This window comes from Brachyhypopomus gauderio, chromosome 2 (assembly GCF_052324685.1).
Source record: "Brachyhypopomus gauderio isolate BG-103 chromosome 2, BGAUD_0.2, whole genome shotgun sequence".
Taxonomy (NCBI): Eukaryota; Metazoa; Chordata; class Actinopteri; order Gymnotiformes; family Hypopomidae; genus Brachyhypopomus; species Brachyhypopomus gauderio.
The window spans coordinates 31,691,326-31,715,068 of NC_135212.1; the positions used below are offsets into that span (position 1 = coordinate 31,691,326).

General features: G+C 45.2%; 3 protein-coding genes across 12 annotated transcripts; 1 reads left to right on the forward strand and 2 right to left on the reverse strand.

The window, feature by feature from the left end:
* Positions 1-324: 324 nt before the first annotated feature.
* On the reverse strand, positions 325-13,900 carry bicra (BRD4 interacting chromatin remodeling complex associated protein). Of its 7 annotated transcripts, none has more exons than XM_076994154.1 (15): positions 13,779-13,900; positions 12,004-12,049; positions 11,843-11,888; positions 11,242-11,307; positions 8,939-10,978; positions 8,454-8,639; positions 5,910-6,497; positions 5,407-5,623; positions 5,175-5,272; positions 4,946-5,068; positions 4,698-4,747; positions 4,461-4,609; positions 4,187-4,281; positions 3,987-4,089; positions 325-3,650 (listed from the first exon to the last, which is right to left on the reverse strand). In XM_076994154.1, the coding sequence occupies exons 2-15, from the start codon at positions 12,042-12,044 to the stop codon at positions 2,017-2,019; spliced, it is 5,436 nt and encodes a 1,811-aa protein (XP_076850269.1). In that variant the 5' UTR covers positions 12,045-12,049; positions 13,779-13,900; the 3' UTR covers positions 325-2,016. The 7 variants fall into 7 exon arrangements, with proteins under 7 accessions (XP_076850269.1, XP_076850270.1, XP_076850271.1 ...); XM_076994155.1 differs by lacking the exon at positions 13,779-13,900 and adding an exon at positions 12,617-13,728; XM_076994156.1 differs by lacking the exon at positions 13,779-13,900 and adding an exon at positions 12,344-12,360.
* Positions 13,901-15,255: 1,355 nt separating this feature from the next.
* psmd8 (proteasome 26S subunit, non-ATPase 8) lies at positions 15,256-18,579 on the forward strand. The gene is made up of 7 exons (XM_076994172.1): positions 15,256-15,411; positions 16,047-16,119; positions 16,194-16,296; positions 16,474-16,639; positions 16,784-16,884; positions 17,394-17,505; positions 17,704-18,579. The coding sequence occupies exons 1-7, from the start codon at positions 15,301-15,303 to the stop codon at positions 17,839-17,841; spliced, it is 804 nt and encodes a 267-aa protein (XP_076850287.1). The 5' UTR covers positions 15,256-15,300; the 3' UTR covers positions 17,842-18,579.
* An 88-nt stretch (positions 18,580-18,667) lies between these two features.
* Positions 18,668-23,171, reverse strand: LOC143499707 (uncharacterized). 4 transcript variants are annotated; one of them, XM_076994162.1, is made up of 6 exons: positions 23,018-23,171; positions 22,678-22,714; positions 22,463-22,560; positions 20,551-21,535; positions 19,120-20,178; positions 18,669-18,880 (listed from the first exon to the last, which is right to left on the reverse strand). In XM_076994162.1, the coding sequence occupies exons 4-6, from the start codon at positions 21,513-21,515 to the stop codon at positions 18,763-18,765; spliced, it is 2,142 nt and encodes a 713-aa protein (XP_076850277.1). In that variant the 5' UTR covers positions 21,516-21,535; positions 22,463-22,560; positions 22,678-22,714; positions 23,018-23,171; the 3' UTR covers positions 18,669-18,762. The 4 variants fall into 4 exon arrangements, with proteins under 4 accessions (XP_076850279.1, XP_076850280.1, XP_076850277.1 ...); XM_076994164.1 differs by lacking the exon at positions 22,463-22,560 and having other exon boundaries at positions 18,668-18,880; XM_076994163.1 differs by lacking the exon at positions 22,678-22,714 and having other exon boundaries at positions 23,018-23,139.
* Between the last annotated feature and the right edge of the window lie 572 nt (positions 23,172-23,743).

The following is a 23,743-nucleotide window of genomic DNA, read 5'->3' on the forward strand; positions in this document are numbered from 1 at the left end:
TCCAGAACAGCGCCGCATTTGTCAATGTGGTCAGCAGGATCCTGCGTCTGCATTCGGTGCTGTACATGAGTGTTTCACAGCTGCTCCATGACTTTAGTATGAGAAGTCATGAGCTGGCCTGCTTTTCTAAACCGTACCATGTGCTGTAATGTGCTGTTATTACTGCAGCCATCCCCTCCCCCAACTAAAGTTTAGTGAAAGGTCACCCCCTAGTGGATAATAATAAAAATGCAAAAACACAAGCGCTTGTAATCCCATTGCAATGCAAAACATACAAACTCTCTGATGTCAGTTTGTCGACGACATATAAAACAAATGTTGCAATTTTCATAAAAGAAGCAAGGTTTAATTTACAGTTTTACTAAATGTACAGTTCCTTTTTAAAAAGTGTCATTATACACAATAAATACAATACAAAATTAATTTGTAGTACTATACTTCAAATTCTTACAGTTCTATTTTTTCTTTACATTATTGTTCTTTTTTCCATGTCATTGCTTGAGCTGTGTTTGCTTTTGAATTGTCCAAAGGGCTATGAAGAAATCTAAAGTATGTGTACAAAATGTTTATATATATATAAATAATAAGGGTTACTTCAGAGCCTCTTAGGTGGCTGAGTGAGCTTAGTATTAAGAAAAAGCTCACGTACAGAAAACGCTGCCCAAAAGGGAAACTTAACCCCAGTCAGCCTAACTGGTATACTCAACCCTGACTTGGGAATTGTGTGGCAGTTGTGTTTGTCTGCTCCCACACTCCTGAATTGGGTCAGAAGGTCATTAGGAGAAACGTTGTGGGAATCAGGAGGTTCCGAGCAGGGCCGGGACTCCCGGGACTGTGACCGACCCTGTGAACGACTTTCAGGAAGGCGGGAATAATCCGGAGAACGGCGTAGCTCCTGGAGGTGTCCCTGCTCATGGAGCTTACTGTAAACACTCATCTCGCAGCTCTGGGGCCCTCGTTCACATCTTTAGCAGGAGTGAAATACAGCCAGCTGTGATGTACTGACTGAACTCCATTGGGGAGGACATTCTCCAGGAGCAGGACTGTTCTCCAGGAGCAGGGCTGTGTATGCCCCAAACCGGTCTTGCACCTTTTTCAAATGTTGTTTTGGAAATTTTAGAGGAAGTCGATCTGAGGGTTGATGCAATAAATAAATCAAATTTAGTCATTACAATTGTGATCTGTAAATTCGTTCCAGTGTGGCATGTTTTTAAGGGCAGTGTGAATGTTATGCAGGTCTACGGTTTTTCCGGTTTCGTGCAGGTGTCTTTCGTTCTGGTACTCACTGGGGTTGTTCAAGCAGGGAACATAGCTGAATACATTTCAGTACCAGTCTTTATATTATAAGGGGACGAGTTTACCTTTCAGTGCCAGTTCAGTTTCTAGTCTACATTTTCATAACTTTCATGATTCTGTGTTAACAAGGGATAACCATGTTTCTTCCAGTCTCTTTCCAACAGACAGAGACATCACTACCCACCCACCCCCTCCCAAAAAAAATAAAAATTCACACGGCAGATAAATCAGTTCACCTGATATGATTAAACACAATGTCACCAAAAATTAACATGTACTGTAAAGAGAGAATGCTATAGTTATAAGGTAAATTCATCAGGGACCATACAGCAGATCTTTTTTTTTTTAAATTACATAAATCAAATCGACAACCGACTGAACAATAATTGTTCCCCGCTATTAGTTATTATTAATGAAGATGTTTTTTTTCTGTAAGGAAACAAAGTGAACCCTGATTAGGGACTGGCCTGAAGCTTCCCACGCAAGAACACAAAGAAAAACCAAAATAAGCCAATCGTGTGAAAAGTGCATTGCCATCTTTTCCAAAGTACACCTACAGGGCCATTTGTAAACCAAGAGAACCTTTTTCTTCAGTCCATCCATAGACAAACAAGGCAAACACAGCTAAACAGAGGAAAGTGACTCCATGACAGACCCTCGCTTTCCCTCCTGGATCCCTCACACCCTTCAGTCTCAGCGTCTCTGGACCCGAGGGCTCTGTTATCTACCGTGAGTCTGAGACACCAAGCCTCCATTCTGGCCCCGGCCCCCTACCTGTGGGTGTTGGGATGTGGACGACGACGAGGGAGAGGAAGAGGAGGAGACTGAGTGCCTGTAGGAGGATGAAGACGATGAAGGAGGTCCGGGGCCCTGGCGGTGGTGTGTGTGGTGCTGGTGGTGCCGGTCCGCAGACCCCCGGCCCGCCGGGCCTTGCTGCAGGTTCAGGATGCTGTCTATGGCACACTGCAGGTGCTCCGTCAGCGAGTCGTCGGGTGGGGGGCTCCCACTGGAGAAGCTGGCATTGTCCATGTCCGGAGAGTCGGACTTACACCGCTTCGCGGGAAGTGAGGAGTCTCTTGTGCAGGATGCTTCTCCAGGAGATGGAGGGCCTGGTGCATGCTGGTCCATGCGAAACACCCCAACTACCCTCTCTCTATTTTTCCCAGCTATGCCCATCCCCCTGCCTGCAGGAACTGCACCATCACCATTATCCTCATCATTTTTGTCGGAGAACTGTAGTTGCTGCTGTTGGTGGTGGTGGTATGCATTTTTGATCCCACGGTAGAATTCATCCTCAACCGCGGCGAGTCCCTGCGAGCCGGGGTCAGCATGGGGCGGGGTGGGCCCACAGCCGCCCTGCCGCTCCAGCTTCACACTGGCAATCACCGTCCGTTCCGTCTGGGGGGAGGAGGAGGTGTGTGGCCTCGGGGGAGCCGATGGGGGGGCGGGGGCCACATCGCCTCCTCCTGGAACTCCCGGGCGGTGACGAGGGCTGACGTTCTCGCGGTACGTCTTGCGGAGCGGGAGGCGACAAGTGGTCGACCGTGGGGTTGCTGTGGAGGCAGGGTTTCGTTTGACTCCACCCACCTCATGGTGATCTAGAGTGCCATTCATTTGTGCAGAAGAGGACGACGACGATGACGACGACGACCAGGAGTGAGAGACAGAGGAAGATGGGGCGGTGGAGGAAGCTGCGTCACTTAAGCCAGAGCCTGTATGAGTGGGTACTGCGCTGAAAGAGGTGGGGTTACAGGTTGGGGGTGGAGTCCTAATAACTGTTGTGGTTTGGGTGATGGGTGGTCTGGTTTTGGGACGTGGCTCCGGGCTCTGCGGGGCATGCTGGCTCTGTGAATGGACTGGATCTAACGCCGTGTTATGGACCACTTTACTGAATCCTGCCTCCTGCTTGATTTTCAACTTCAAGCCAATCCGCTGGCGTGCCTCATACGTCTTCATGGGTGGCTTGCTGGCCCGCTGAGGAAGGGCATCGTCATCGTCATCAGCAGAGCGAGAGGCGGAGGTGGTGCGGCCAAACGTGCTCTGTCCCGAGGACTCTGTGCTGGGCCGTACCACTGCTGCTGGCGTTGGGGTGCAGCTAGTGGACCAAGACACCAGGGCCCCCCCGCCTCCCTGCTTTATTACAAGTTTGGTAGGGGGAAAGGGCACATGGGTAGGAGTGGCAGTGGTCACTGGGGTAGGGGTAGGGGTGGGGGCGAGGGCAGGGGCAGGGACGGGGGCGGTGGGTGGGGCTGGAGCTCCATGTGCAGTCACCATGGCAGACGATCCTGTTGGCATGGCGTTCTGCTCCACTGCTGTAGGCCTCCTCAGGAAAGCAGAGTTGGCCACAAACTCTTCTACAAACACACAAGACCAATCACATCAGTTTCCAATACCTTCCTGATCAATCACATCATTTACCAATACCTTCCTGAACAATCACATCAGTTACTGATTGCATATTGATCATTTCTTTTTTGAGGCTTTGATGTAATCAATAATACACTTGATAGTAATATTACTCCCAACAGTCCCAGAGTACCACATCACTGTGACCTGATTCAAATCAATTACTTGTTCAAGAGCTTATAACGTGCTTCAAGTGTTTAGGAAATGTGCAGAGGCCATACACGCCCTTCTCTCCTGGACCCCGAGAGCCCCCAACCACCGATACAACAAGCCCGGCAGAGTACCTGGCTTCTCTTTGGCCAGTACCCTGTCCTGGTTCAACGCCATCTTCTCTTCCTGGATGAACATCCTGTCAATCATGACCATCTCTGCAGAAGGGCCCAACCTCTGCTCAGAGGAATACAGCAAGAAGCACAATGTCCAGGTGAACAGAGGTCACAGGTCACAGGTAGGACAGGTGAAACACATTTGCATGCACTCATACCCTGGACTCCTCAAACAGTAGGTGGCGATATTTGTCCAGCATAGCTTGTGTGCGCTTCAAAAGGTTGTTGGAGACGTTTTCAAATTCATCGTCCACTGGGCCCCAAGTAAGTGTTGCGTAACCAAACGGAAGAGAAGGACCATCACACACACACACACACACACACACACACTTGAGTCAGCAGAGTTGTGAAACATCTGATTCATGGTTCATTCACAGACAGTAAGTGCAGTTGAAGAGAGGCCCCTTAAATAAGGTGGTAGGTTCGTGGTACCTTTGCGGTAGTCTTGAGGGGAGGGAGCGACGCCCTGGTACAGGTGGTAGGGCAGCAAGCGGTGCAGCGTGTCCTCGAAGGAGCTGAAAGGGGAACTGTAGTCGGGATGGAGCACAGAGCCTTGAAGCTTTCGCAGCTGTTCCAGCATCCTACACACACGCAGATGAGTCAAATATACATCCATCAGCTCATCATTAAGACTTGATATATATCTGCTTTAAGCCACACAACACCAACCGTGCTTCCTTGCTTGGCTCCATACTAAAAGGTCTTTTTAATGCGGACACCTGTGGAAAGACACAGAGAACAACCTTAAAACATGCAGGACTTTATAGACACATGGACACACGTCTGTTCACCATGTGACGGGTATAACATTAAAGTGGCAGGTTTCACTGGTGCTGCTTGTGGCCTGTGTTTGAACAGGAGTATGAGGCAGTGGTCCAGGTGGGGTGTGTGTGTGCGCGAATGCATCTAAAACTTGCCTGCGTTGGAACAGGAGCTGGCGGCTGTGGTGTAGGTATCTGAGGGAGACCGCTGCTCAGAACCTGAATCTGTAAGCCTGCTTTACCTAGAGTGAGTCCTCCAACGGCCACACCTGCCTTTGCCTGCAGACAATACAACACCACTGAAAAAGAGCGTCCAGACCACTGCTCCTGTAGCTTAGATGTCAGCTCCAACTCTGTGGTTGCCAGGGATTTGAAAACCACGCACCTGGACAGTCTGAGCAAGGTTCGGAGGGGTTGTTCCCTGATTAACCGTTACTCCACTCAGTGACGGAGCTCCCGAAAATACCTGTGTATCATTTGGACCTGCGGAGGTGGAACAATATTCATGAAATAAATATGTATTACATATTATAATAATAAGGGTTTAAATGAACAAACAATAGCCACCATTCCAACCCCCATTCCCAACCACCTACCAGGTGAGAACAAGAACCCACCTATAGTGGAGGACTTCACCAGCACAGACTTCTGCTGCAGCAGAGCCGGAGCTGGAGTCGTGGGGGCGGGGCTGGCTGTGGACATGAGCGGCTGGGCCACGCGGGGCTCCGTCAGCTTGCCGAACTGGCCAGTGGGCTGGGCCTGGGAGACCTGCGGCTGGACCTGGGCCTGGGCCTGCGCCTGCTGCTTGGCCTGATGGAGGATGTTCTGCTGAACCTGACGGACCACAGAGGGTCAGAGAGTTTAGGCGCTGCACTGCAGCTGGATCAGGGTTCCAACTGTTAAACTGAGAGAGACGCAAGCCGAAGTCTAAAACTTTCATGTTTGCTCAGCATGGCACAATGCTCATAAAAACTGCTGGGTCCATGAAGCATGCATCTTTGACCCTTTACTATGCTCTTTCCTTATACATGAAATATATGTTGATGTCTTAAGACTTAAAAGATTTTGCTCTTGGAGAATTCATAATAAAAGTCTGCAGCATGCTTTAAAGGCCACTTACCTGGTGAAGCTTCTCCAGGAGCTGCTTCTGCTGTTGGGTGGGCTGTGTGATGGACGCCATGGCCTGCAGCTGGGTGTTAATCAGCTGCAAATGGTGCTGCTGTTCGGCAGTCAGGCCCGGCACAGTGACCTGCTGTTTCAGCACTGTGCCAGCAGGGGCACTCACCGCAGGTGTCGCAAACTGGAACTGCCCCAGAGGAGCTTGGGGAGGCTTTGGCGAGCAGGAAGAGGACAGCGTTTCCTGCTGGAGCACCACGGGTTGGGTGAGGACCTGAGGGACCTGTGCTTGGCCCTGTGGGGGCTGCGTTTGAGGCAGGGGCTGAGCGGCGGATTGGGGCGGCTGTGGCGAGCCGATCGGGTTGTGGATGATGAAGAGCGGAGCTAGAGAGGAGGGTGTGCAGGCTCGCGAGGGCGTCTGCGACTGAGAGGGCGGCCGGGGGGACTGGATTTGCTGCCCGAGCGGAAGAGGGGAGGCCCGGGACGGCTGGGGGCTGTCCGACAGGGATGGAGTCACGCTGTGAGCAGCCGCCGTCTGAGAGGGGGAGGAGCTTTGGACCTTCAGAGGTTGCTGATGTGCTGCAGATGGAACCTGCCAGGAAGCCAGAGGCGGCCAGTCGTTACAAGGCTGTCCGTTTATTAGTCTGGACTTGAAAACAGACCTTTAAAGTATAATATAACTTAACATCAAAGACCAAGTGCATATTTTGGCAGAGGGAAAACACCTCAATACAAAAGAAGCAGCATTAAAAGGACAGCAAGCAGAATTATGAAAGAATCTGAAAAATCAGTTACAAAGGACAACGTGAATAAAACTATACATTAACTGGACATTGTACATTAAACATTTCTGGTAAGGAAGTGCCCTGAAACACAGTCCAGCACCTGCAGTGGGTGGGGTAGCGAATGGCGACATCACAGAGGGAGAAGAGTGCAAAGAGATTAAATCAACACCACGGAAGGGCCACAAGGCTTTAAACGTGTTAAGGGAAAAAAACAAAAAAAAACAAAACACAAACGTAGGAATCCACTGGGGCCAGCAAAGAACGGATACAGACCTAAAGGGCCAGAGAGTAATTTGCGGTCGATTTATTTCTCACAGGAGGGTGGCAGGGGGTGTATGTGTGTGTATGTCTGTGTGTGGAGGGGTGGGGGCTTGGGGGTTATCTGAGGTCAAATCCAGCAATGATGTGAAGAGATGTGTCATTTACAAAAGAATTTAGAGATACAGGTTCGATAATGATACCAAGGAGAATGAAGGAAAATGGCCAATCGCACCACAGCGAGTGCTTAAGGTTCACCACACTTCGAGTAGGCAGCGTGTGCAAGATTCACATTTGTGATAAAACAATGTCTAAGACCACACTGTCAGACAGCAGGTTCTGTACACATCTCAACAGCTTGTGGTCCACACTGGCTCTCAGGACCTGATAAACCTATGCTGTACGCACATGCTGTCCAGCATTAGAGACACATGAAACCACACAAATACACACACAACAAGTCTGAGGTTTGAGGAAACCAGACTATTTGACCCAAGCATACAATCTAGGTAAAATTACAAAAAATGGTATAGACTACAAAGTATAGCTTGTAGTCTTTAATGATTCAAGTCACGCTTTTCTGATTGTTAAATTCATTTGACATTAAATGGTTAGGATCTACTCCTAACAGAACAGCTCCATAATGGAAGCCAAAGAGAGGTGAACAATTTCCATGAACAACCTTCAAAATTGTGAGCAATGGAAAAAGTTGCTAGTGAAAACCCTTATCCCCAAACAAAACCTAAAATCACATATTTTAACTTATTTCTATTAGTCAAATTTCCTTTCAGTTTTCATCAGCTCACCATCTTAGACATTATTAATCCGGGCAATATCAAGTCACCCATGCTAATCTTAAAAAGGCGATTTCAGCACAGTCTAAAAGACATTCCAACATCACAATAAAAATACAGCAGTCAAACCAATAAAGATCAAAAGCTTTACATTTTCGACAGACATATTTTCACCTCATCTCTGGACGTTCTATGAACACATGTTCAGTTCTGTCTGCTTCTTTTTTTTATCGTGTGATCGCAGTTCCTGAATTTATATGATAGGGCTTTTTAAAATCAAAACTACAGAGTTCAACACAGTGGGGTTTAGAAGAGTAAAACATGGAATATGGCCCTGTTTTATAAAGAGAACAGCCCAGCACCACCAAACCAGTGGTGACTATCCCACCAGAACTCCCAGTCAACACTGCACCAGGAAAGCAGAAAGGAACAGTAGCAGTTACACTGGACGAAACCGTAATGCTAACACAGGCAGCAGAGTGACATGGCAACTGAAAAGGGGAATTGATGGTGAGCAGAAAGGCAGAGCAGAAAAGGAGGCCATGAGTGAGTGCTGTGTGTGTGTGTGTGTGTGTGTGTGTGTGTGTGTGTGTGTGTGTGTGTACATGTGCGTGCAGAGGGCGCAGTTCTGCTGGGAGACAACATGTTCCGATACGTAGCAGTGACAGCAACAGGTGGGTGGGGCTTAGTGCAGAGCATGAGCTCATCTACCTTGTTAACCAATGCTGCCTTGTGGGTGGGGCCAAGGGAGGGACTCGAACTCTGCCCCGGGTGCGATTCGGCTAACGGGATGTCATGGTCTGTAGGGGTGGGACCAGAACTGCTGCCCCTGACGATAACGGATGCAGGTACGCCCACAGACACAGGTGGGTGTTTTCCTGCTTGGTGCTGCTGGTCCTGACATGAGCACATTTATCAGTTCAGGAGGAGGAGAAGTAAAACAGTAACCTAAAGTGGGGCATGTTCAGTAGGAATCTACATTGCAAAAAAAAAAAAAAAAAATCAGACAGACCCAAATTTCACAGATGAGACTTAGCTTAGCAACGTCTGCACGGCACGATGCTGTGCTCTGCACTACCGCACTAGAGAATGCAGCCTGGGTCAGAGCTCAGTTGGTATTTCAGTTCCAATGTTATGTTGGGTTTAATGGCAACTGTTTGCGCTCACCATACGAACAAGGGAGAAGATGCACTGACCTGCTGAAGGAACATCTGGACGGGCTCCTGGCTGAGAATCATGCTGGATCCAGGCGGTGTGAACAGCACCTTCCCTGGACTGTGCTGCATCTGGGAGCCCAAACCCACCGCGGTGACGGAGGATGCAGACGTAGCTACCGTAGAGGATGGAGGCGTAGAGGTGGGGACCGATACAGGTGCCGAGACCGACGTGGCTGTCTGGACGGTGAGGATGGAAGGCTGAGGTTGGGGTTGGGCGGCTTGCTCGGTAGAGCTGCCCAGCATGGTGAGGCTCTCTCCAGGCTGGCACTGGGCCATGACCGCTGCTCCAGTGCTGCTGTTGGTGGGTATGCCACCGGTCTGCTGCTGCAGAGCTGGCTGCAAACTGACTGCCGGGCTCAGGCTCTCTATCGAGAGGGAATTCTGTATGGGCATGCCTTGTATAACCGTCTGAACATGTCCTGTGACGGGATGAGCTTGAGTCTGTGTCTGGGCAAGAGAGACAGGCATCTGGAAGAGGGTGGGCTGGCCCATCTGACCAGGCTGGAGCTGGATGGGCCCAGAGAGAATGTGTGCAGCACCAGGGTGACCCTGTGAGGCCAGTACCTGGCTAAGATTGATGTTCTGATTGGCTGTCAAAATTTGATTGGCGGTGATAATCTGTCCACCTGGTCCCGAACTGATGATGTGACCTCCGGGATGCTGAGTCAGGATCTGCCCTCCTGGTTGAAGCTGAGGCAAGAGGAACTGGTGGTTCTGACCTTGCAAGACAGCCTGAGATGGAATGACGATGCTGCCCTGTTGGTTTAGCAAGTGCACACTGAGTGGCTTGCCCGATGGAGTGCCCTGTTGCTTAAACAAGGCTTGAGGGAACTGCGTTGCCTGTGTGGCGCTCTGTGTACTCAACACTACGTTTGACCCAGGCTTGCCAGTGAGGAAAGCTACATTCTGAGCCGCAGACGCTGGGACTTGCTGCACCCCGAGAGCCTTGCTGGCATCATTCTGCAGCGCATGGGGGACTGGCAGTTGCTGCTGTTGCTGCTTGAAGAGTTTGGGTTGGATGGCACCCCCTTGTGGAGGTTTGGGCTGTATTGGCGTTGGTGTTCTCTGGATAATGACATTCTGCATGATTTGGCTTTGGGGCTGAGGCTGAGTTTGGGATCCGATTCCTGTGCTTATGGGTGCACCACTGAATCCAACTATACCACTGGGTGCAGCCATTGTGGTACCACTGCTGTTGGTGTTGGTGCTGCTCACACAAACAGCTGGGCCATTCAAAGATGGTGAGCCAAGGGTGGCTTTGCCGCCTTGAATCAGAAGTCCTCCTCCAGAGCCAAGAACAGAACCTCCAAGACCAGCCTGAGCTCCACCAGTCGTTGCATCAGGACCAGGCTGGTGCAGCTGATAACCACCCATGGTTTTTGTCAAGATCTGCTGCCCGGATGAGTTGATAGTCATTACAGTGGGTTGGCCCACAACTTGAATCTGTCCAATGCCCAGATGTCCAGACTGGTTTCCATTTGAAAGAGTCTGAAGGCCAGAAATCGGCTGAAGGGTCACATTTCCAAGTCCAACCTGCTGCATGAACGGCTGGACACTGATGGCCTTGTTCATGACCTGGGGTTGAAGCTGCAGGCCTGGGTGAGCCAGAACCGAGCCAAGCATGTCTGTGGTTGCATTTGAAGGTGTGGTAGTGGTGCCTTGACCCTGAAAGATCTGTGCAGTCCCCCCAATTCCCACACCAGGCAAGCTAGCATCAGGCAGCGGCTGGACCACCTGCGTGAGGCTAGTCAGGCCAAAAGAGCTGAGATCGAGCTCAGCTTCGGCCTCCTGGAGGCTCTGCTCCGTGATGTTGGCTTCCGCCAGGCTCTGCTGCAGGATGTCGCACGGTTCGTGATTGGAGCCAACACCATTGCTTCCACCGTCCCCTCCTCCGCCCCCCGGCGAGCCCCCGAGGATGTCATCGTCCTCCAGAAAATCCAAGTCAACGCTGACCCTGGGCAGCCCAGACGGCTCGCTCGCCGACAGCTGAGCCTGCGTCTGCACTTCAGGAACGTGTCCCTAGAAGAGACAGAAAATCCAAGGTTTGCACGTGCACACTGGGTCATCTAGAGAACGGGACATAAACAGTAAGGGTTGGCTATGAGATGGAAGAACCTCCAACACGCCAGAGGCCCAGACAACTTTAGTGATCATCTCTGATGGTCTTCGGATATGTTTGCGTCTGATTTGATGGGTGGGGGCTGGAGAATGCATGCTACATAAAACAGATGGAAGCAAGAGGGGGGGGGGGGGGGGGGGGGGGAATGGGGGGCACTACTCACCCCAGCACTGGTGAAGAACGAGCTGGACGGGTCACTCGAGCCATCCAAAAGGTCGTCAGTGTCCAGCTACAGACAGACATACCCACGATAGGACAGACAGGCAACCACAGCACAGGTAGGAGCAGAAAAAGAAAGGGGAGCGAGCACAGAAAGTCAGGGGTGGAGAGGCAAAAGGGAGACAGCATCCACACCCACAGGAAAGTAAAGGGCCGGCAAAAAGTACAAGCGCGAGTGAGCAACAGGACGGTTAAAACGGGAGGGAAACCCAGAGTCGGAAATAGGAAACATTCGATTAGTGTGTCATTTTTGTGAAGTAACAAAAGAGGAAAAATTGAGTGGTGAAATTAGGAGGTGCAACCTTTATTCTAAAGATGACACTGATAAGCAGAACAGTGTGGTGACAGAAATGACCACCTGGGGAGAAGCTGGAGTGGGAGGGAAAATTTAGGCTAGTGTGTTGTACACACTTAAGCTTTGCAGAGACTGTGCGGTTGTCTGCCGAGGAATTCTTTCTGAAAGTGGCGTTTCAACCTTCATTCACGTCTATATTTGGAATGAGCCCCTGTACAACGCCACTGTGGATTCTATGCTTAGTACTCACTTGTGTTTCTGATCCATGAAGAAAGTCATTGAGAGCTTGTGGGTCACTGCAAAACAAGGAAACATCATTCAATTGGTTCACAACAACAAATATTCCTATGGAGATTTGTACCCAAAAATGCATAAATATATAAAATGTGTGTAAAAAAAATATTTCCTTACCAAATCACATCTAGCAAGCACCTGCCATCTTCATCATCCATGTCAACTGAATAAACACAAGGATTGAAGATGATCAACAACCTTGAGTACAAACATGTTAACCACAGAATGCAATTTAATGAAATAAACAAATAACTTAAATAACAAAATAATGAAATCATTTAATCAATCTATTTAATAACTATATTTACGAAAGGATGTGTAACCTAAGCAGCATTTGGACTTATTGAGCAAACGATGACATGTGCAACAGGTAAATTGAAGCTACTGGGTGTTGTTATTATTTTTTTTTAAGTAAAAGACCAAAATAACAAATAACTACAATCCCAACACAAATTACCATTATCCAAGATACGCTCGTGAATAAAAACAATGTACGTTTAAGAAGGGAACGTTTTCTTGCCTTCTGCACCTGTAATTTGTTTTAAGTGAAAAATAAGCATTTACTACTAACAAAGTAAGTTTTAGTTAACACTGGTTTTGTGCATTTCTTTGATTAGGATTTGAACTCATTAAACACAACAACAGTCTACTTTAAAGCCTTAAAAACTACAATGAACAGTTTGGGGCTAATTAATTCAGCCTTATATATTTTAATACCATCAATACATACTAGTCCTTGTTACGTTGGTCCACCCTGACGAGAAACCAGTTCTCAGCCAACCAGCATACTCTACTAATTCTAGGCTAGGAACAGAATTACAACGTCAAGAACACGAACATGAACTTTCTTTTAGAAGTTCTGCTGTAAATATGGTGATATGCCAAGCGAGCTGACGATACGGAGGAACAGTTTTGAGCAGTTTTTCTTCAGGGGGGAAAGCGCGGTTTTCCACAAACGCCACTGCGTTCCTACACACTGGAGAAACACACACACACACACACACCCCGACCTGGGGCGGCCCTCAACTCGCTAACGAATTCAAAACTTCTTGTTCTTAACCCGCTCGTTAAGTTTGGTGCCATTTGTAAGGTCTCGAAAGTCAAACGACCAAAACCACAAAATGAAGATAAGGTAGGCGGGGACCCAGGCAAAGCTAGCTGAAGAAGCGCCTGCAGAGGAGCCCATCATTAGCAGGTATCTCCAGCATCCATCGCTCCTGTGGTCCCTTTAGCGCATATAAGAGAATCCCACATAGAGGAGACACAACACAACGAGACGTGAATGGAGACTCTGGACCTCTAGGATACGGCGGTTCTTAGCTTTGCATAACTACAACTTGCTCCAAATACACACCGATGCAATGCAATTCTGCTCTTCTACGACCATTTTAAAAAGGATTAGCTAATCGCGTCGACCGTCTATTTTCATCCATGTTAACAAGCCTCCTTGAACACCGTTTTGCTGCAATTGGTTAGCTGTAGCTAGCTAGCTGACTAGCTGTAATTTTGCGTTAACAGGTTTAGACGCAGTACAAATAAATCTGACAATAACTGAATACCACCGCAAGGTATATGAAATACACCGCCTTCCCACAAAAACACGGAGCACGAACAACAAAGATGTTGTGTTTAGCTACCAATATTAGCTATTGCGTAGCCCAGTATCTTTCTCATTGCGAGCTAAATTTGAGTTTATGTTGGAATAGTCTTGGACCAGGGGGTATGCTTGGGAATTCGTTGTAAAATCAATATATTCGCCATCACATGCAGTAGTTCGGCTGTATGAACATGGTAGAGTTGAAGCTTGTGATGCGCGTGCAGTATGCAAATGTTGCAGCTTTACAGTAGTTATTCAGATTTATACAGAAATTGCTACATTGTAACAAACTCACCCGAGACGATAGAGGTGCAGGCGGCGCGGGGTCTCCAGAACGGCCCTGCACGGGCTCCGATTCAGGACCCGATCGCAGAAGCAGGAAACAGAGGCCTGACGCATTTGCCTGATTAATAAAATCATCATCTGCCGAAGAAACATGAAATCAATACTTAAATCGACATGTTCGACCTTTCTCGTAATTAGATTAACAGTATATATTTTTAAAATGCGATTATAATGTAGAATTACAAGGGCCATAGTAATCGGTTTTCTTTGTGGAACTTGGTAAACATTTTTGGAAAGTGTTAATTCATGCAATACTAATACTTTACTGTAAACTGTAAATTAGAGATGTGGCTTTCTAATTACACGAATAAAAATGATTTAATGTATGCTATAACTGTATCGTTCTGGTAGTGGGAACTGGAGCGTTTTAGAAAGACTAATTCCTTTTAAACAACCAACAGGCGATTATGCATACAGCTTTGTCTTGGGTCCCGATTCTTTTTGTGCCACAGATGTCTATTTTTGATGAAACATTGAGGACTGTGATTGGATCTCAATTTTAAACATCACAAATAAAGAGGTGGATCAAATCAACCAGCATATTGGTTGATTGGCTTATTTTTTAACCATTTGCTCAAAACAAGGCAGAATGGCGTTTGGTCAGGAGATCGAGTTACTTTTTAATAGGGGGCGTGGTGCAGCGTTTTGTTTATGCCTTGTGATAGGTTGAATTTAAAGTTGCGCTTGAATTGTATACAGTTTTGGGTGTGGCTTCAAAATATTTATGCGGTTCTTGTTAATCACATTAACTGATGTGAACTCAAAACACTAACGGAAGAAATAATTGTTACCACGTAGGATTTTGTGTCACATTGTTATTTTAGATTTAATACTCTAATACTGCAGTCTTGTATTCATCTTATATGTTAACTGAAACAAATTTTGGAATTGTGTCAAAGGCTCCATACATTTTTAATACCGGATTGTTAGAGCACAGAAATTAACTGTCACGTGAACGTTTAGGTCCCAAGTACACAGAAAATACATGGACTGACACATTTTCAGTTTATCCTGGTTTTGTAAACTAGCATGACAATGTTTATAAGTATTTCCCAATCGCAGGCATTGTTTTGTTTCTTTTGTAGCCTGTTTGAGGTTTGCTCTATGTGCTGTATACGGTATCCACAGGCCCAGCACGAAAAGTGAAAATGAAACATTATCCTATCACCTACGCCTGAGAACTTGTCAACACGACCCCAACAGCTAGTCATAAGTTGCAGTGTGCCATAAAAACGCCATGGCATTTTATAATTGGACTAGGATTAAATGCTAGGTTATTGTGCCAGTCGACCCAATATGAAGATTACAACCGCTCAATCAGATGAGTATGAAAGTAACAACAACTTTAAATGCACGATAAATATAGACCGCCCTCTATTGATGACGATTCCTCGTTCCCATAGCAACAGTATTTCGCGACAGCTGGGTGCCGTATTCGTGTTCACCGGTGTCGTACGTTTTGCAGAATCACCATGGCGTCGGTATTGAAAGAGACCGCAGGACTGTATGAAACGTTGAAAGCTGAATGGAATAAGAAAACTCCAAACTTAAACAAATGTGGAGAGATACTAAGCAAACTCAAGGTATCACATTTGATTCTTTGTTCGACAGTAGCCAAAAATTCGCGTTAAGGACGTGGAAATAACTCAAAATGAATGCATGTTGTGCTAGTTCGCTACAAGTTAGCCAGCTAGCTTGCTAATCGGACACTTGTCATTAGTCGTGCAGTATTATTAGATTGACTAGCTAGCTAGTTGTTCGGCGTGTGAATGTGGACAACGTTGATGTGATCGGATTCTACATTTGCGAAGTAATTGAGTGAACTGTATTCATGTTTTTATATCCCTAGTTGGTAGCTAGTTAGCTAACTACTCTTATTTAGCCACCTAGGTAATCTAGCTAGCCACATGGGTATTTACCCCAGCATGAGTTTGGAGAATGGGGTGTAACTTACATGGTGCAGAATCTATGCAGTTCTATGTTGGTTCGCTGATCTTCGTTAATTAAAATGTCTCATTTACTGTATCAAGAACACGAAACTACCGCGTTATTTTACTCAAGTTCATCCTGAAAGCTAAGGTGTAACCAACTATAAAGCTATAAAGTAGACCCGAGCAATAGTCGCACGTTTAAAAAAACAGACGAGATAGTATATATATATATATATATATATATATATATATAAAGGTGTTAATCGAATATTTGTGTTTATTTGTAGATTTCTCTGTTGGAATTGAACTTCTTACCAACCACTGGGACTAAGCTCACCAAGCAGCAGCTTATTTTAGCCCGTGAGTATTATTGGAAGATAGGCAACTGGTTATACCACCGTGGATGACTAACATCCGGATTATTGGGTTTGCAGGAGATGTGCTGGAGATTGGAGCTTTGTGGAGCATCCTGAAAAAAGACATTCCCTCCTTCGAGCGATACCTGGCTCAGCTGAAGTGTTATTACTTTGATTACAAGTAATACGACGCACTTGCCTTCGCACTATGAAACATACACACACACATACGATTGGTGCAGTAATGGAACAGTCATATGTTTTGCTTGTTTGTCATATTGAATGTTTTTCTCCCCCCAAACCTCTTTCTTGGAACTAACGTTTCTTCCTCTCCGTTGTGTCTCATTACCTCATGCAGGGATGAGTTACCGGAGTCAGCCTACATGCACCAGCTACTGGGTCTAAACCTGCTCTTCCTGCTCTCTCAGAACAGAGTATCTGAGTTTCATACAGAGCTGGAGAGACTGACTGCTAAAGACATCCAGACCAACGTATACATCAAACACCCAGTTTCTTTAGAGCAGGTGAGTTTTACAGTTAGCTTTTAAATGAACCTTTGGCTTGTGTTACCCAATTGGCTAAACACCATTATGACATTAGTTATTGTGTTGTGCTACATTTATATTGTTCCTCAGAAAAAAAAACCTAGTTTTTGCTCTTTACTTCAGTATCTGATGGAGGGCAGTTACAACAAGGTGTTTCTAGCGAAAGGAAATATTCCTGCTGAGAGCTACACTTTCTTCATAGACATTCTTCTTGATACTATCCGGTAAGTTATTGTTGGCATCGCTTCTTAAGGCTTTCAGATGACTCCCACACAGCAGGTTGGCAAATAAATAACCAGAACAGCCCTTAGAATACCTGAATTTACAAACACAGAAAATGATTACCTTATTGCCACCTATATTTAGTACATTTGTTTCACCACAAAAATAGTCTTGGGTTTAAGGGCATTCAATTTGGTTAAGGCAGTTGTTTTCAGGGCAAGGAACTTTCATGTGTCACACCTCTGATTCTACTGAGCATGATGTTCTTTATGAGATGGTTAGAATTTTTAGACCAAGATGTACCAAAATGTGAAAAATGTAGAGGAAGAATCACAGCTAAACGCCCCAGCTAATCACACAAGTACACTTCTGCCTTTAATTATAAATAGCTGTACATTTTGCTGTTAGCTATAACCAGCAGTTGTAGTTAATCTGTTAGTCTGTTTAAGCACTTAATAACGTAAATGAACAGCTATATGTTACTCACGAGCTTTTTACCTTTCCTTCACAGTGATGAAATTGCAGGATGCATTGAGAAGGCTTACGAGCAGATACAGTTTAACGAGGCCACAAGGGCACTCTTCTTTCCCTCTGCAAAAAAGATGACTGAATATGCTAAGAAAGTAAGAGAAAAGACTGCCCTGACTGCACACGCGTGTGGTGTTCAAATCATGCAGAGAAGTGCAGTATTATTTTTAAGCCACTGAATGACATAACAGTATTGTTAAACCATTAACCTTGATTTTAGTTATTTTTAAAAGATTCATATTTGGATACACTTTCTTTCTGCTTCTGAGCTGACCAGTGTGCTGTTTTTGTAGAGAGGCTGGACACAGAGCCCTGATGGATACTACTCCTTCAGCTCCCAACAACAGCGCACAGAGGAAGTGACCATCCCTTCCACCGAGCTGGCCCAGCAGGTCATCGAATATGCAAGACAGCTCGAGATGATTGTGTAGTGCAAGCATAAAGGAGTCCCCTTTCATCACCCCAAAAACACATACAAACACTCGCCTATAGGTAGAACTTTGTTGTGCTTAAACCATGTTTATTCTCCCAGAGTAATATTTATGTATATCTGTGCTCACACATACACACACAGACATTAAAGGATTATTTTGCTGGCTGTAAATGGCTCCTAAAACAGTTTAATCCACTATTAAACACTTGTGCCTGTGTATGTGAACATGAGGAAATCAGGACTCTTTGTTGGTCAGTCTCTGCGTGTGTTTGTGTGATGTAAAATGCAAAAGCTTTGCATTACAGAGGCCCAGTCGGTCACTGAGGAACAGGTACTTGAGCAGCTGCCTGTGCTGGTGTGTAGACAAATGTCTACATGTTGCCATTTGTAATTAATTTGAGGGTTTTTGTGTCATTGTTTTTAAGGAAGACTTACAGCAGTAGAAAGAATTTGGTTCTGACTCGTGTGCAAGTTCGGAATTTGTCAGAAGCCAAAGACTCCATTGATTTGTTCGTTGTTGCCCTCAGAATGTTTGCAGAATTACTGCACATTTAGATACCCCTGCCTTGTATCCTAGCAACCAAAAGAGGGTTGCTGTGAAAGTTTGCGGGTGTTTTTTAATTGGTCATTTTTTGCACCCATTAATGGGCAGAATTCCACTTGATCCAAAAATGCAGCTGTTTATTTCTGTAATTGTTACCAACTTATCATTCTTAAGAATAAATTTTTTTCCTTATTCTTTGTAGGTATGTTGCTTTGAAATAGACTAACCCCCCCCCCCCCCCCCCCTCCCTCCAATAAATGGTGTGTGAGAATGACCTTAGCTCATTTAACATATAGATTGTTTATTCAGCAGCAAATACTGTTTGGCTTTTATCAGCTAAGAGATGTGTCCACATCTTTGTGTTCTGTAGAGGTGTTATTTCCACAGACACAAGTCTGTATTCTTCTGCCTCATGCTTAAAGCAAGGGAGGCTGCCAGTGTTGCCGTAGTTACCCAGGGTGGTTCACACAGGTAGTTCTGCTTAACATCAAACCTGATGTAAGAGAGAGACGGTAAGTGCTGTGGTCATGAGATAGTGACAGGAAATACACAAGCTTGATTTGTTGTTTATATTTCAGTATTTTTGTTAAGTATTTACTTAATAAAAAAATACAAATTTCTTTCTTTTTACATTTAACTTGTTAAATAAATGAGCTTTTCTTCGGAAATAAGATTTTTAGGTATTTAGGAGCTTTAGGATTTGGCTATGGCTGTGTTATGAGTCAGGCTCACCATCGTCTAACGTTGGGTGGTAGCATTGGCAGGCCTCTGTGAACGCACCACGCCCTGCGTGGGCACACCCGGTCAGTGCTGAAGGGATGCCAGCGACCCTCAGGGTGCAATGGAGAAGCGTGAGGGGGAGGGGCTTCCTCTGTTGTCGCCTCCCAAATTGTCTCCGTCTGTGCACTGGTATCCTCTTCCATTATACCCATGTGGTTTCTCTTGGCTGCTGTTGGAGGATCTTTAGAGATGTAATGGCCAACTTCAGGTGATTGTTCAACACAAGCAGTTTCTGAAGTGGGGGTACAGTCAGTGAAAGCCTTCAAATCATCAGGAGTTTCCTCTGAGGCTGTGCTGGTAGGAGTTGTGGACTGCATATGTGAAGGCTCTAATGAGGAATAATTGTTTGGAAATGCAGCAAATGAGGGTCGAGGTTGAGGCGTTGAGAATTGGGTGACTTGGTTCAACACAGCGACTGGACCTTCTTTAAATTCAGGGGCAAAAACATAGTTGAAGGACTGTGAAAAATGTTTTTGATTTGATTGGCCAAAGACGTACACATAGTCAACCTTTTTGCTTAACTCCGTATCGAGGTTGTTGTTAGTGTGGGCTGTGCGGGTGATGGGTGGGATCTGTTTGTCTGCACCCCCACTGACCTCTGTCTGAACCATCATTTGTACATCTTTGTTCCTCTCCATATCATTAGAAGTGTGTAAAATTTCTTCAGTCTTTGCTGGCATATTGGATGTCGCTTCAAATGATCCTTCAGAAGACATGCTCGGGGAGTGGCTCAAAGTATCACTCACTCCTCTGTTAAAGTTTCTTCCACCGTGTACTGGAGTTGGGACAGCAGACTGAGCACGCCCTGACTGAGGTGGCTTCTTATTGGTTAGCCTGCTCATTCTGACTTTCTTCATTACTTGCTTCCTCTTTCCCTCATGGTGTGCAGGATTGACTTTCGGGGATGTACCTTTGACAGCTTCCTGATAAGAAACACCTGTCAGCGCTCTCCTCACTGCTGCCTGCATCTGGGGCTTGGGCAGAACTTCCTGTTTCTTAACGTATTCAATCCTGTAAAAAGAAATACCCATTGGAGGACTGTTTAAAAAAGTGCACCAATCCCATGCTAAAATTAGTAGACATATTTTAGTTTTTTTATGTTGAAACAAATAAATCAGTGATGTACTGTTTAGGTTCAAGTTCACACTTCCTGAAAGTGAATAGCTAATTGGACCAGTAATACAAGCATTACCTCAGAGTGACACATGAGCATTATGATATCTTGGCTTGGAAGCAACAGGCAATCAAAACATTTTTTTTTTCAAATATCACTTATGATTATGGAGTTTTCTTTTAGGTAAACAAATCAAATACTAACTATCCAGTAAATTCAGCAAATGGCCTTGCAGTCTACACTGCAGTTATAGTTATATCAGAACCTACCTGGAGTCAATCTCAGCAAGCAAGTTAAAGGGCAGCTGCTCCACGTTTGCAGGAATTTCAGACAATGGAGCACCTTCTGAAAGACTTTCTTTATCGCAGGTAAACCTAGTTGTGGTCTTCAGTTTTGTGGCTGTGGTATCAGATGCTGCTTTTGTTTTAGGTTGTAATTCTGGTGTACTCAATGCATGGAAAGTCCCCGTGGTGGCCACAGGCCTATTGGTCACTTTCAGAGTGTGGTCTGTCTTTTCCAGCAGCTGAAGTGTCCCAGGTAGCAGAGGTGGTGGAGATGCCTCATTGGATACAGCTGAGCCTTCCGTCTTAGGATGACTGGGAGATGTAGAGGAGTGGCTAACATGCTCTGCAGCCGCGTTAAGGAGCCTCTGTGTGACCAAAGCTGGAAGCTCAGGTGGAGATACAGGCACAGAGTATTGAGGGAAAGGTGTGGCAGCCATGCTGCTGCCTCCAGAAGCATCACAGTGGATTCTGGATGGACTGTTCCACTGCTGTTCGATGTGGGTATTTTGGATTTTAGAGTTCAATGATGCAGTATGTTCTGACCATGGGACTGCTGTGTTTTTGACCACAGGACAAGCTGAGGACTGTAATGGATTGGTGGAGATGACTGGCTGCAAGGGACACAATAAACTTTCACCCACACCAACAGAAAATGTAGGTGTGTGTTTGAGTTGCTGTGGGAGCTCAGGGCGGCATTTGAGTTGCTGAGGGAGCTCAGGGCCCCTGAGTTTGAGTTGCTGCAGAAACTCAGGGGTGTGTTTGAGTTGTTGCAGGAGCTCAGGTCCTGGTGAGTCCTGCGCTGGTGTCAGCTTTTTAGCTATGGTTGGCTTCGTGTTTCCTCTCTCAGCAGGTGTCTGGGGGTCTCTCCCCTTCTCTGTTCTCTTCTCAGTATCCTTCCACCTTACTAACCCTTTCTTTTGCTGTTCCTGCTGAGATTGCCTGTTCCCCATCCTTCCTCAGTTACTCTGTTCTAAATATTCAAACACGAATCATCGTAAGCAATCAATCCACCAAGTCTTACTCAAAATGAATCACTTTTCACTCATTTATTTGTTTTGCATTAATATCAGTTATCATTAGTCTCCACATCAAGGACCAAAGCATAGCTTAATTTACCTGTCTAGTATGGTAGATAATTCTAATCTATACTCCTACAGTTTCAGAGTGCAGTCTATAAGTACTTGAACATTGGCACAATTTTATTTAGTGCAATTTTATTTAGTAAACTACAGTTTCAGAGTGCAGTCTATAAGTACTTGAACATTGGCACAATTTTATTTAGTGCCTGAAGTAAATTATACTATATATGGAATTACATAAAATGAAAACATGAAGAGATTAACAGGAGATTTAATTCAAGTGTATGCATGTGTGCTGAGTGGATTGTCAAATCTCTAATGGGGTTATAAAGAACTGTCAGACAAACAGGTTGTAATGAGCCAGAACTCCTGAATCAGTGACGAGGTCAAAACCAAACCTGAACATCACAACACATAGCCAGAAGACAAGGTGTGTCAAAACCAAACTGAACACCACAGAGACATAGCCAGAAGACAAAGAGTGTCAAAGTCTAACTGAACACCACAATCAGAGACATAGCCAAAAGAGCAGGTGTGTTATAAGCAAATAAATACCACAATCAGAGACATAGCCAAAACAAGAGATGTGTCAAAACCAAACTGAACACCTCATCAGAGAAATAGCCAAAACATGAGATGTGTAAGTCAGACCAGAATCAGAGAAAAGGCCAAATCAAAGGTTTTTACATCAAACAAGTGGGAATAACTAAAGTGATAATGTTCTTGGGACTACATCAAAAGTAAGCTACATGGCACACCACAGAAGACATTAGCTTACATTCTCACATTCAAACAGTTCAAGGCCACATCTTCCTTACCAAACACGAAACGGCCCTAAAACAAGCAGGACGTTGCAGGGCGTCACCGGAGAAGATACCCAGCATCTGGTAGCCTATTAGTGTTAGCGGCTCAAAGACTGCAGGCAGACGTTGATCACAAAGCATGACTATTATATTTAAGACATTAGAAAGTGCAGTTACAGTTGGTCCCTAGAAATTACGTATTATGTTTTTAAAACACTAATATACTTAACCCGTTTGTAGTATTTCAAATCCACATGGAAGGTAACGCTATAGAAAAGACAAAAATATATATCTAAGTATCTAAATACTAAGCGGACTGCACTGTAGGTTACATTGAAAAAAATTAAAAAAATGGTTTATAACATATCTAAACAAATTAACTTAATTAATTACATTACATATGCATAACCAAATAGGATATCACACAATTACAAACTAGGTAGCGTTAAGTTAGCTAACTAGATTAGCGCTAATTAGTTAGGTTAGCACCTAGCTTTAATTAAGATAACCTAGTTTAAATCGCCAAATTGTGCGTTGTCAAAAAGGAATTCTGGCTTAAACCGCACTTACCTTGTTAAAGTACCTAACATCATTTCACAGATATTGAGATAGTTTACGCAAGTTTTTCTTTTTTGTAGCTCGAGTATTCAGCTGGTCAACCAGACGCCACACTAAGCGACAGGAATCCTACAAACGTAAAGTGATTATAGAAATTCGAATGAAAATAAACTGCCCTCGTGCGTAGATTTGTAACCGATAAATTCCGTTCTTTCAATGCATATTACTACACACTGAGATATACATATTCTAAAATGACTAAGATTTCATATTATGACCATAATATATATTATGGATATATTATGACCATATGTGCTACAAAAATAACAACAAAAAACAGAATGTGTGTATATTTACAGACGTCCATATATAGCCTCTTCTGTTTGAGGAATACATAATCAATGTGGGCTACTAATCTAAAACCGCGTTAATCTGCAGTGGTTGTTTATCAATGGCAGGCTATTTGATTTGACTCCCAGTGAACATGAATGGGAGTTGTAGATGAATGGAGGCAGCCCAGTGGAAACTAGTGAGAATTCTATCATGGCTCCGCCAGCTCTGCGTCGTATAGAGGGAGCTGTCCAAGGTACTGAATAAGGTTTTCCGCCTCGGCTCTATGGATTCTGTGAATAGGCAGTAAATACCAGAAGGCCTTTACCATCTAGGTATAACACTAAATGTTGGATAATTACTTTCACTAGTTAGTAGGTTAGTCTTTTGTCTACATTCTTAACTCTA

Coding starts and splice junctions, on each gene's coding strand:
- bicra (XM_076994154.1), bottom strand. CDS start 12,044: ATGGATGATGAAGATGGCAGGTGCTTGCTAGATGTGATTTG. Junction 6,498..8,453: donor AGGCAGCATTGGTTAACAAG/GTAGATGAGCTC, acceptor GCTTCCTGGCAG/GTTCCATCTGCAGCACATCA. Junction 4,748..4,945: donor CAGCTCCTGTTCCAACGCAG/GCAAGTTTTAGA, acceptor GTCTTTCCACAG/GTGTCCGCATTAAAAAGACC.
- psmd8 (XM_076994172.1), top strand. CDS start 15,301: ATGGCGTCGGTATTGAAAGAGACCGCAGGACTGTATGAAACGTTGAAA. Junction 15,412..16,046: donor AGATACTAAGCAAACTCAAG/GTATCACATTTG, acceptor GTTTATTTGTAG/ATTTCTCTGTTGGAATTGAA. Junction 16,885..17,393: donor ATTCTTCTTGATACTATCCG/GTAAGTTATTGT, acceptor TTTCCTTCACAG/TGATGAAATTGCAGGATGCA.
- LOC143499707 (XM_076994164.1), bottom strand. CDS start 21,515: ATGGGGAACAGGCAATCTCAGCAGGAACAGCAAAAGAAAGGGTTAGTA. Junction 20,179..20,550: donor CTTGCTGAGATTGACTCCAG/GTAGGTTCTGAT, acceptor TTCTTTTTACAG/GATTGAATACGTTAAGAAAC. Junction 18,881..19,119: donor CCACCCAACGTTAGACGATG/GTGAGCCTGACT, acceptor CTCTTACATCAG/GTTTGATGTTAAGCAGAACT.